This window comes from Mesoplodon mirus (assembly GCF_964341445.2).
Source record: "Mesoplodon mirus genome assembly, chromosome: 3".
In the NCBI taxonomy this organism is placed as follows: Eukaryota; Metazoa; Chordata; class Mammalia; order Artiodactyla; family Ziphiidae; genus Mesoplodon; species Mesoplodon mirus.
Window position 1 is genome coordinate 143,056,510 of NC_138978.1, and position 13,487 is coordinate 143,069,996.

At 36.3% G+C, this 13,487-nt stretch overlaps 1 protein-coding gene and 1 pseudogene across 10 annotated transcripts in view; both read left to right on the plus strand.

Annotated features, from left to right (window-relative positions):
* The window catches only part of LOC309799286 (centrosomal protein of 78 kDa-like), a 659,089-nt pseudogene that overhangs the window by 481,111 nt on the left and 164,491 nt on the right, over positions 1-13,487 (plus strand). The window lies entirely within an intron of this gene.
* Positions 1-13,487, plus strand: part of LOC309801411 (uncharacterized protein) — a 126,444-nt gene that overhangs the window by 66,871 nt on the left and 46,086 nt on the right. The window contains exon 4 of one of the 9 annotated variants that reach the window (XM_082616254.1): positions 4,270-4,310. The exons of the other annotated variants lie outside the window; for them this stretch is intronic. Within the exon in view, the coding sequence (XP_082472380.1) occupies positions 4,270-4,298 (29 nt within the window). The 3' untranslated portion in view covers positions 4,299-4,310. Of the gene's footprint in view, positions 1-4,269; positions 4,311-13,487 lie in introns of those variants that run through there. 9 annotated transcript variants of the gene reach the window in all.

A 13,487-nucleotide genomic window follows, 5' to 3' on the forward strand; every position in this document is an offset into this window, starting at 1 on the left:
TTATTTTTGCTTTGGTTTCCTTTGTCTTAGGAGACAGATCCAAAATAATATTGCTATTATTTATGTCAGTGTTTTGCCTATGTTTTCTTCAAGGAGTTTTATGGTTTCTGATCTTGTATTTAGGTCTTTAATCCATTTTGAATTTGTTTTTGTATATGATGTGAGAAAGTGTTCTAATTTAATTGTTTCACAAGTAGCTGTCCACAGTTTTCCCAGCACCACTTAGTGAAGAGACCTTTTTCCTATTGAACATTCTTGCCTCCTTTGTCTTAGATTAATTGACCATAAGTGTATAGGTTTATTTCTGGTCTCTCTATTCTGTTCCATAGGTCTGTTTTGGTGTCAGTACCATACTGTTTTGATTACTGTAGGTTTGTACTATAGTCTGAAGTCAGGGCGTGAGATACCTCCAGCTTTATTCTTTTTAAGTTCTTTTCATATTTTGAATAGTAGTCTCTCTATTGGTTTTATATGTTGCAGTGATGTTTTCAAACTCTGTGGCATGACCTCTCTTTTAACTATCTTTGTGTTTTCTTTTGTTGGAAAATATTTCTTAATTTAATGTGGGTAAATACATCAATCTTTTCCTTTAAAGCTTATACTTTTTTCCATCTTTCTACTTTGTGGCTTAAAGATAGCCTCCTATATTGTCTTTTAAAATATATTTGGTACCGTTTCACATTTAGGTCATTAATCCATCTGGAAATAATTTTGTTTACAATGTGAAACAATTTTAATTATTTTTTCTTTATGGATACCCTAGTGCTCAGCATTTTTTAATCGAAAAGTTTGTTATGTCTTTGTTGAGGTGCTGTGATACCTCTGTTATACAGAGGTGCCATATGTATGTGTGTATGTGTGTGTGTGTGTACATATATATATATATATATATATATGTGATTTTGTTTTAATAGTATATGTTTTGGTTTGTTTTTCTGTGTCTGTGTTAAGTCTTCTTTTGGTTCATTTGTTTGTCTCTATATCAAAACTGCACCCTCTTTGTTACTAGAGCTTTATAAGAACACTAAATATTCAGTAGAACAAGTTTTCCCACATTTATATTATTCTTCAAGTGTGTGGTGGGCTTTTGTAATCCGTATAAATTTTTAAAGAAGTTCTTCAGGTCCAAAACAAAATCTTTGGCATTTTCACTTAGATTTTGCTTACTCTGTAACTTAATTTTTAGAGACTTAACATCTTTTCACTATTAAGATATCCAACTTATAAACACAAAATATATCTCTATTCATTTCTGATTTCTTCAAGCTCTTTGAAAAAGTATTATAATGTTGTCTGTAAAGGCTTTGTATATCTTATTGGATTTATTGCTACTTCAGCTTTTTGGTGCTATCTAAAAGGATTTCTTTCTTTTTAATATCACTTTCTGTTTGATGCTATTATATAAAAATACAATTTAGTTTTATTGATTTTTATCTAGAAATCTTATGAAACTCTCTTACAAATCCTAGCAATTTCCTGTACATCATTTTGTATTTTCTCTGTACACAACAATATCATATATATATAGAACAAGTTGTGTGTTTTCTAATCCTTAGACATTTTCGTTCTCTTTCTTGACTTTCTCCACTGGCTAAACTCTCAAGTACAATCCTGAATAGAAGTGGTGACAGGGGGCATCCTTGTCTTGTTCCTGATCTTTAAATCTTTAATCATCTCACCTGTATCTATAATGTTACTCTATGGTAGATAGCTAATTTTCATTTAAGAAAGTTTCTGTTTCTACTTTGATAAATCAGATTAGCTGTGGGTTTTTGTAAAATCATACATGACTGCTGAAATTATAAGAAACTTTTGATTTATTTTTTTTTTGTTAATTTTGTTGTGTAAAATAATTTTGGTTGTCTGTCATGAAATTAGCTTTTTATGGTGGACTCAGTTTGCTTATATTATATTTATCATCTGTTTTCCTGGGTAAAGTCACCTCTAATTATCCTTTCTTATACTGTCCTTTCCTGTCTTGAAATGAAGAAAATATTAAAAAGTAGTTGAATAGTGTTCCCTCTTTCTATTCTCAAAGAGTTTGTGTACTACTGGAATTCTTCCTTTCTTTAGAACACACTAGTGAAAAATCTTGGATTTCAGCTTTCTTCATGGTGAGAGTAGTGAGTGCTGATTCAGTGTCTGTAGTGTATAAACATATGTATAAACTTCTATTTCTGTTTGAATCTATTTTGATGTTATATTTTTCTAGGGGCCTGTGATTTTTATAAAATTTAAAATTTATTTGAAAACACTTTGTTCATTCTTTCCTTTGTAAAGTCTGTAACATGTATGTGATATATGACCCTTTTACCTTTCTGATACTGGTTTCTTGTGCTTTCTATCTTTATTTTTCTTTTTTGTCTTGAGAAGACTCTCAGGTAGATAGCCATTTTTATTAGTATTTTAAAAGAGCCAAATGTTAGCTTTTGAATTTGTATTGTTTATTTTCTCTGTCATTAATTTCTGCTCTTGCATTTATTATTTACTTCTTCCACTTTCTTTGGGTATGTCTCTTGAAGATAGCACATACTTACATGTAATTTTATACAATCTGACACTTATTTTCTTTTTATTTGGAGAAGCCAATCCATTTGCATTAAATGTACTTACTAATTTGGTTTAAATCTTCCTTTTTTTCCTACTTGTCTACATTCTTTCATATTTTTCTTTTTCTTCTGGAATCATGAAATATTTATAGCAGTCTACTTTTACTCTATTAAGTTTGAAACTGTAAGCTCTATTTTATTATTTAATGACAATTTCTGTCAGAATTTACTAAATACTTAGAGATGAAAAAAAAAACCCTTGCTGGGAACCTGTAAATCAATACTTGTAATCTGTGTCACACACACACACACACACACACACACACACACACACATATTTGAAAGGAAACTTATTAGAAATTAATTAGCTAAGTTTTCAACATAAGAATTAAATAGATTGGGCCATAGAAGAAGAGATAATTAATAAAACAAGTAGGACAAACAGAAAACAAACTAGAGAGGGTATCAATAATCTCCAACTTGTATGAGGACTCACACTTCACACTATTTAAAAAAATAGTGGTAGGACAGTAAAATGGCGTCACTCAATTGAAAACCATCTAAGCAGTTCCTCCAACAATTAAACATGAAATTACCATATGACCCAGCAATTCTACTCCTAGATGTATACCCAAGAGAAATGAAAACATACGTTCACACCAATTGAACAAGAATATTTATAGCAACATTTTTCATAGTAGCAAACAGGTGGAAACAGCCAAAATGTCCATCAACTGATAAATGGATGAACAGAAGTGGTATGTCCATACAATGAAATATTACTTGGCTATAAAAAGGAATGAAATACTGATGCATGCTATCATATAGATGAACCTTCAAAATATTATGCTAAGTAAAAAAGTCAGTCACAAAAGACCTTATATTGTATGATTCTCTTTCTATGAAATGTCCAGAATCGTGAAATCTACAGAGACAGAAGATAGATTAGTGGTTGCTTAGAGCTTGTGGGAAGTAGGGTGGGAATATAGGGAGGTGATGCCTAAAGAATATTAGATTTGTTTTTTGAAGTGATAAAAATGTTCAAAATTGACTGTAATGATGGTTGCACTTATATGTGAATATACTCAAAATCACTGAAATATATAAATAGATGAATTCTATGGTATGTGAATTATATGTCAGTAAGAAATGGGATCTAAACAGACAATAGAGAGGATCAGTAAACTTCAATTTTGTTTCTTTGAAAATATAAAGAATGGTATTTTTTTATGTTCATAGAAGAGGAAGGCACAAACAAAACTATGAAAGAAAAGGGGTTTTACTTACATATATTTGAAGTTTTACTAATTATAGGAATAAAGTAAAGAGTATTATGCCATTAATATGAAAATTTATAAAAACTTGAATTAAAAAATAAAATTAGCAAAATTGTCTTAAGAGGAAATAGAGAAACATAGTATACTAACAACTTTTACATGAATAGGATAGTCTGGTCAAATGTCTACAAATCAGCAAACAAAAACACCAGGAGCAGACATTTTAAAAGTGACTTTGCAAATCCTTCAGGGATCAAATTAACCTTTATCTTATATAAAATTTTTCAGAGAGTGAAACAAGAGGGTATACTCACTTTTCAAATATACAATAAATAGTCCAACCAAAATAAATAGATAAATTAAGTATACAACACATCCATTTATAGAGATCAATAAAACTATTCCAAATAAAATATTAACACAAGATTAATTTATATGTACAGAAGCAAAAGCCAGTGGAAAATATATTTGAAAACAAAAAAGAGGTGGAAAATGTCTGCATACAAAATACAAGAAAATCTGTAATCTCTGAACTTGCTGGATAGAAGACTGACGTACAAAAACCAATAAGAATTTGAAGTATTAGCAACAACTGGTAAGAAAATGTACTACTATTATTAAATACTATTTCATTAATACTTTTGCTATTAAGTAAAAATCCCATTCACAATAAAATAATACATATCAGGTATTTGAGAATAAATATAATAATGTGAGTCAAATATTCATGGAGAAAATGATGCTTTCTTAAAGGATGTAAAAAACTAAATGGAACACTTTATAATATTCTTGGAAAAATGAATCAATATCTTATAATTGACCATGCCACTAACTTGTGTATGCATTGCTATTACAATGAAAATTACAATAGATATTGTCACAAGCCATGACAAGCTAAATCTAAAGTTTATATGGGAGAGAAGTGTATTAGGCAGAGTTCTCCAGAGAAACAGAAGCAGAGCCAATAGGAGATGTGTATGTGCAAAAAATCTGCAGGGCAGGGCAACAGGCTGGAGACCCAGGGAAGAGCTGATATTGCAGTGTGAGTCCAAAGGCAGTCTGCTGTCAGAATTCCCTCTTTTTGAGGGGATGTCAGTCTTTTTTCTATTAAGGCTTTCAACTGATTGGATTAAATGTTAATCTCATCTAAAAGAAATTCTTCACACAAATATCATGAATAATGTTTGACCAAATGTCTGGTTACCGTGTCTTAGCCAAGGTGACCATTGTGTGTAAGTAGGGAGTTGAAAGTAGCCAAAATTTTTTGAAGAAGATATGAAAACATTAAGAAACATGAAGAAAGGGCAACCTATACTACCTGATATAAACATTTAAAGTCATATTAATTAAAACAGTGTGGTACTGGCACAGCAAAGGTATAGACAAACAGAATTGAACAGAATGTAGGGCCCAGGAACATAGATAGATTAAAAAAAGACTACTGTGGTAACATTACAGATTTGTGGAGAAAGGATGAACCTTTTAATAAATGGTGTTGAGATCATTGGAAATTCATATGGACAAAGGGTTAGACCCCTATCTTAAAGAAAAGAGAAAATAAATTCCAGTTCAAATCAAAAATTAAATATGAAAGAAAAAGCATTAATACTTTGAAAGCAAAATATGGATATAGCTTTATGAAATCAGGTTAGGGAAAGGTTTCTTAAACACAATATTTAAACAATCACAAAGTAGGAAGAAAAGCTGAACAGATTATATGACATTCATATTGAAACATTTCCACAGCAGTATAGACAAATGGACCAATAAAAACACAAAAGAATAAATCTGGGTGGCCACGAAACTTATAAAAGAAAGGTCAGCCTCTCTATCATTAAGGAAATTCTTATTTATCTACATTAGAAGCTATGTGCATTGGAATCTTAATGTAGTGCTGTTTATAATAAGGTGGATGTTACCTAAATTCCCTTCTTAAAGGTAATTGATAAATAAATTATGGTTTGTTCTCAAAAGTAATATTATACAATAGGTAAATTGAATGAAATGTTTTTGTGTGTATTAACATGGGTGGATCATAATAACATAATGTGGATTTAAAAAATTGCAGTTATGGGGCTTCCCTGGTGGCGCAGTGGTTGAGAGTCTGCCTGCCGATGTGGGGGACGCGGGTTCGTGCCCCAGTCCGGGAGGATCCCACATGCCGCGGAGCGGCTGGGCCCGTGAGCCATGGCCGCTGGGCCTGCGCGTCTGGAGCCCGTGCTCCGCAACGGGAGAGGCCACAACAGTGAGAGGCCCGCGTACCCCCCCCCCAAAAAAAAATTGCAGTTACAAAAGGAGTATGTAGGTTTACAAATATATGAACTGAAGGGATGGGTGTTTGTGTGTGTGTGTATATATGTGAGAGAGAGAGCGAGAGACAGTGTGTGCATGAGTTTTTGTGTTAAATAAGTATATATAGGTAGTCAGATATGGCAACATGAACATAGAAGATTCACATACCTTTTGGATAGAGATCTCTCTAATGATTGGGGATGATCTGAAGCGAAATGCAGGAATCAGATCTTTGGAAATACCGTCAAGCTCCACGTGAAGTTTTGAAAAATTTACCACTTTAAATAAACATTTTCTTCTCTGAGTCTGTTAAGATTTATTGCAAGTTAGATCTAATGAGCTGTATAGTAGAATGAACTTTTCAAAGTATGCTTGGTAAGGGATAGATTTCAGATCATTGATTGTTCCCCTAAAGACTAAGGCTGTTTGGTGAGGAGGCTCCAAAACAAGGATTTTGTTGATATATAAATCTGTTTTCTTGAAGAGCTAATTATTTGTAGTTAATGGCAGTATAATTTATTGAAGCTTTAATTTGTGTTTGTTTTCCCCAACAACTCTATTACCACCACTTCAAGATGGTAGTCAACATTTGCTGTTAATTACTTCAGGGGAGATTTGTGTTAGGGTGAAAAGCTGGTGTTTCCTGGAATTGACAGATTTTCCTTTGTTCTTTGAAAAGCACAAATACTTTGAAAGAATAATGTTAGGTGAGAGAGAGAGAGGAAAAAGAGGAGAGCCATTGAGACTCCAAAGGAAGAGGGATAGATGTCCCTGAGGCTGGAGAGAGGGACATATCTTCATGTAGCAGAAAACTTAAACATTCACTATGGCAATGTGAAAATAGGGCATGTCTCCAGAGATACAGAAAGATTTCAGAAACAGTGGTTATGCACTTCATGCAAGTAATAGGGTTCAGCCACCAACTTTCCTGTTATTCCAGTTTATCAGTGAAGCAGTAGAGTCAGCAGATTTAAAGCCACCATTAAAGTTCAACAAGATATATATTTTGTTTAAGGCCCAAATACAGAGCCTCTACCACACTTTCTAGGGTTATTTTAAGCCTCTAGAATGTTCATGTGATCTAACAAAAGAAATGGATTCCTGAATGATGACAAACTGGTAGAGTTTCTTCTTTGCCTGATGGATGAGGGCTTACATTATTATTAAATTTGAAATAAAAGAAGTAAATAAATGAGCCTCTTCTTGACCAAACACTTGAAATTCACTTTAATGAGAATACCAATATGGTGTAGTAGAATAACAAAATCTCATGGGAGAAGGGAGCCTAGTGATCACTCCATCCAGCTTACCATTTTATAAATAAGGAACCTGAAATTGATCAAATCTGGACAACTTGCCCGAACTAATATTCTGGTAATTAATCAAGCTTCAATTCAAACTCAGATCTTTGGATTCCAGGTCTAGTTTATTTTTCCCATTATATTAGGCTTTGTTTAAATAGATATAATTTTAAAAGTACATGATACCTTTACTCATTGTGGGACAGTATTCCAAAATGAAGGTTTTATTTCTATTTGCCTTTCCTTGAACCTAGGACAGTTGAGGACTACACACACACACACACACACACCCCACTCAGTAAGTCTTCATTGCTTGGATGATGAATCCATTGGTATTTTAGCCTTTCCTTCAGAGATATGATGCATCCTAAGAAGCTATATTTTCAAATAGCATATTTCAGATAAATTATCTAAATGTGTGGGGGTTAGTTCCTGAAAATCTATTTCTCAGTTAATTGCTAGTTAATGTATTTCTATTTTTACCACCTTAATCTGCTATCCTTTACCTGGACTCTTAAAAAGAGCCTTCTAAAGTTTCTTCTTGAATCCTTGTTTGTCTATAGGAAACTCCCCATAGATAATCTTTTTATTATTATTTTTTCTGTGGTACGCGGGCCTCTCACTGTTGTGGCCTCTCCCGTTGCAGAGCACAGGCTCCAGATGCACAGGCTCAGCGGCCATGGCTCGCGGGCCCAGCCACTCCGCAGCATGTGGGATCTTCCCGGACCGGGACATGAACCCGTGTCCCCTGCATCGGCAGGCGAACTCTCAACCACTGCGCCACCAGGGAAGCCCCCCCATAGATAATCTTAAAAAAATAAATGAGATCATTTTTCTTCCATGTTTAAGCTTTCAAACCCAACTCTGCATTGCACTATCCTATTGTAATTGAATAAAATCAATATTTCTCACCATTGACTAGAAAGCTTACATGATATGGCATCTTCCAAATACTTCATTGTTTGGTGTGCTATGACAAAAATACCATAGACTGTCTTTTTCTGTCTTATATCACTTATATATGGAATCTAAAAAAGCCAAAGTCATAAAAGCAAAGAGTAGAATGGTGGTTACCAGGGGCTGGGGATGAGGAAATTGGAAAAATGTTGGTCAAATGATATAAACTTGCAACTGGTATTGATAGATAAATAAGCCCTGGAGATTTAATGCACAGCATAGTGATTACAGTCAACAATACTGTACTATAAACTTCAAAGTTGCTAAGAGACTAGATCATAATTATTCTCACCACAAAAAAAGAAATGATAATTGCGTGACATGATAGAGGTGTTAGCTAATGCTACTGGTGGTAATCATACTGCAATATATAAATATATCAAACCAACAAGTGTACACCTTCCACATACATAATGTTATATTTCAATTATATCTCAATAAAATATAATATAAGCTGGGTGTCTTAAACAACAAACATTTATTTCTTATAATTCTAAAGGCTGGGAAGTCCAAGATCAAGGTGCTGGCTAATTCAGTTTCTTTTTCTTTTCTTTTTTTTTTTTAACATGGATCATCATAGCATCTTTATTCTAATAGAATTGTAACAACGTCGAGCACCCATCAACAGGCGAATGAATAAACATGCTGTGGTATACTCATACAGTGAAACACTACTGAGCAAAACAATGTAATAGACTATTGATAACCACAAAAATATGAATTACTCTCATAGTAATTACATTGAGTGAAAGAAGCCAGACAAAAGAGTCCTCACTGTGTGAATCTATTTATATAAATTTCTAGAAAAATGCGAACACATCTATAATGATAGAAAGCATATCAGTGGTCACCTGGGGATGTGGAGGAGTGGAATGTGGGGGGAAAAAGGGTTTAATTCATTTACATTTAAGGTAGTTATCGATATGTATGTTCCTATTACCATTTTCTTAATTGCTTTGCGTGTGTTATTGCAGGTCTTTTCCTTCTCTTGTGTTTCCTGCCTAGAGAAGTTCCTTTAGCATTTGTTGTAAAGCTGGTTTGGTGGTGCTGAATTCTCTTGGCTTTTGCTTGTCTGTAAAGGTTTTAATTTCTCCATCAAATCTGAATGAGATCCTTGCTGGGTAGAGTAATCTTGGTTGTAGGTTTTTCTCCTTCATCACTTTAAACATGTCCTGCCACTCCCTTCTGGCTTGCAGAGTTTCTGCTGAAAGATCAGCTGTTAACCTTATGGGGATTCCCTTGTATGTTATTTGTTGTTTTTCCCTTGTTGCTTTTAATATTTTTTCTTTGTATTTAATTTTTGACAGTTTGATTAATATGTGTCATTGCGTGTTTCTCCTTGGATTTATCCTGTATGGGAATCTCTGTGCTTCCCGGTCTTGATTAACTATTTCCTTTCCCATATTAGGGAAGTTTACAACTATAATCTCTTTAAATATTTTCTGAGTCCCTTTCTTTTTTTCTTCTTCTTCTGGGACCCCTGTAATTCGAATGTTCATGCATTTAATATTGTCCCAGAGATCTCTTGAGACTGTCCTCAATTCTTTTCAGTCTTTTTTCTTTATTCTGTTCTGCAGTAGTTATTTCCACTAGTTTATCTTCCAGGTCACTTATCCATTCTTCTGCCTCAGTTATTCTGCTATTGATCCCTTCTAGAGAATTTTGAATTTCATTTATTGTGTTGTTCATGATTGTTTGCTCTTTAGTTCTTCTAAGTCCTTGTTAAACGTTTCTTGTATTTTCTCCATTCTATTTCAAAGATTTTGGATCATCTTTACTATCATTATTCTGAATTCGTTTTCAGGTTGACTGCCTATTTCCTCTTCATTTGTTAGGTCTGGTGGGTTTTTACCTTGCTCCTTCATCTGCTGTGTGTTTCTTTGTCTTCTCATTTTGCTTAACTTACTGTGTTTGGGGTTTCCTTTTCGCAGGCTGCAGGTTCGTAGTTCCCGTTGTTTTTGGTGTCTGCCCCCAGTGGCTAAGGTTGGTTCAGTGGATTGTGTAGGCTTCCTGGTGGAGGGGACTAGTGCCTGTGTTGTGGTGGATGAGGCTGGATCTTGTCTTTCTGGTGGGCAGGTCCACGTCTGGTGGTGTGTTTTGGGGTGTCTGTGGCCATATTATGATTTTAGGCAGCCTCTCTGCTAATGGGTGGGGTTGTGTTCCTGTCTTGCTAGTTGTTTGGCATAGGGTGTCCAGCACTTTAGCTTGCTGGTCGTTGAGTGAAGCTGGGTGTTGGTGTTGAGTTGGAGATCTCTGGGAGATTTTTGCCATTTGATATTACGTGGAGGTGGGAGGTCTCTGGTGGACCAATATCTTGAAGTTGGCTCTCCCACCTCAGAGGCACAGCCCTGACGCTTGGCTGGAGCACCAAGAGCCTGTGATCCACACGGCTCAGAATAAAAGGGAGAAAAGAAAGAAAGAATGAAAGAAAGAGAGAGAGAGAGAGAGACAGAGAGAGAGAGAGGGAGGGAGGGAGGAAGGGAGGAAGGAAGAAAGAGAAAATAAATAAAAAGTTATTAAAATAAAAACAAACAATAATTATTAAAAAATAATTTTAAAGTAATTTAAAAAAAGAAAGAAAGAGCAACCAAACCAAAAAACAAATTCACCAATGATAACAAGCGCTGAAAAGTATACTAAAAAAAAACAAAACAAAAGAACGGACAGACAGACCCTAGGACAAATGGTAAAAGCAAAGCTATACAGACAAGATCACACACAGAAGCATATGCATACACACTCACAAAAAGAGAAAAAGGGAAAAAATATATATCGTTGCTCCCAAAGTCCGTCTCCTCAATTTGGGATGATTGGTTGTCCTTTCAGGTAGTCCACAGATGCAGGTTACATCAAGTTGATTGTGGAGCTTTAATCTGCTGCTTCTGAGGCTGCTGGGAGAGATTTCCCTTTCTCTTCTTTGTTTGCACAGCTGCTGGGGTTCAGCTTTGGATTTGGCCCGCCTCTGTGTGTGGGTCGCCTGAGGGTGTCTGTTCTTTGCTCAGACAGGACGGGGTTAAAGGAGCAGCTGATTCAGGGGCTCTGGCTCACTCAGGCCAGAGGGAGGGAGGAGCACGGAGTGCGGGGCGAGCCTGCGGCGGCAGAGGCCGTCGTGACGTTGCACCAGCCTGAGGCGCGCCATGTGTTCTCCCGGGAAGTTGTCCCTGGATCACGGGACCCTGGCAGTGGCCGGCTGCACAGGCTCCTGGGAGGGGAGGTGTGGATAGTGAGCTGTGCTTTCACACAGGCTTCTTGGAGGCTGCAGCAGCGGCCTTAGCGTCTCATGCCCGTCTCTGGGGTCCGCTCTGATAGCCGCAGCTGGTGCCCTCTGGAGCTCCATTAAGCAGCGCTCTTAATCCCCTCTCCTCCTGCACCAGGAAACAAAGAGGCAAGAAAAAGTCTCTTGTCCCTTCGGCAGGTCCAGACTTTTCCCCGGACTCCCTCCCGGCTAGCCGTGGTGCGCTAACCCCTTCAGGCTGTGTGCACGCCGCCAACCCCAGTCCTCTCCCTGGGATCCGACCTCCAACGCCCAAACCTCAGCTCCCAGCCCCCGCCCGCCCCGGCGGGTGAGCAGACAAGCCTCACGGGCTGGTGAGTGCCGGTCGGCCCCGATCCTCTGTGCGAGAATCTCTCCACTTTGCCCTCCGCACCCCTGTTGCTGTGCTCTCCTCCGTGGCTCTGAAGCTTCCCTCCTCCACCAACCGCAGTCTCCGCCCACGAAGGGGCTTCCTAGTCTGTGGAAACCTTTCCTCCTTCACGGCTCCCTCCCACTGGTGCAGGTCCCATCCTTATTCTTTTGTCTCTGTTTTTTCTTTTTTCTTTTTCCCTACCGAGGTACATGGGGAGTTTCTTGCCTTTTGGGAGGTCTGAGGTCTTCTGCCAGCATTCAGTAGGTGTTCTACAGGAGTTGTTCCACATGTAGATGTGTTTCTGATGTATTTGTGGGGAGGAAGGTGATCTCCACATCTTACTCTTCCGCCATCTTGAAGCTCCTCAGCCCAATTCAGTTTCTGATCAGTCACATTCTTTTTTTTTAATAGTTTTTTTTTTTAGATTTTATTCCAACCACTTTAATAATAACATTAATTAAAAACAATCTATACAAGCCAGTTACAACACAGATATCAGGTTCGTTTTAAAAGCAAAATTCAATCACATGTTTTCTACAAAAATGCACACTAAATATAAAGATATAGGTTCAAAGCAAAAGGATGAAAATATTTACACAGTGAAAACACTAATCAAAATAAGGTGAAAGAAATATTAATAAATGTTTTATAGAAAGGGGGAAACTATACAAAAGATTAAATATTTTTACAATAGTAGTATCTTATAGTTTGGTTGATTACATGTGTAGGTAATTCATTAATTACCTGAAAAGTAATGAAGTAGAAAAAACCAAAAAACTACTTGAGCAATAATAAAGAGAGACATATATAAAATGCAGTCTAAGAATTTTGAAGTGCCTAATTCTGTTTACAATATGTTTTTTTTAACATCTTTATTGGAGTATAATTGCATACAATGGTGTGTTAGTTTCTGCTTTATAGCAAAGTGAATCAGCTATACATGTACATATATCCCCATATCTCCTCCCTGTTGTGTCTCCCTCCCACCCTCCCTATCCCACCCCTCTAGGTGGTCACAAAGCACTGAGCTGATCTCCCTGTGCTATGCGGCTGCTTCCCACTAGCTATCTGTTTTACATTTGGTAGTATATATAAGTCCATGACACTCTCTCACTTTGTCCCAGCTTACAGTTCCCCCTCCCCGTGTCCTCAAGTCCATTCTCTATGTCTGCGTCTCTATTCCTGTCCTGCCCCTAGGTTCTTCATAACTGTTTTTTGTTGTTGTATTTTAGATTCCATATATGTGTGTGTTAGCATATGGTATTTGTTTTTCTCTTTCTGAGTTACTTCACTCTGTAGGACAAACTCTAGGTCCATCCACCTCACTAGAAATAACTCAATTTCGTTTCTTTTTATGGCTGAGTAATATTCCATTATATATATGTGCCACATCTTCTTTATCCATTCATCTGTCAGTGGACACTTAGGTTGCTTCCATGTCCTGGCTATTGTAAACAGAGCTGCAATGAACATTATGGTACATGA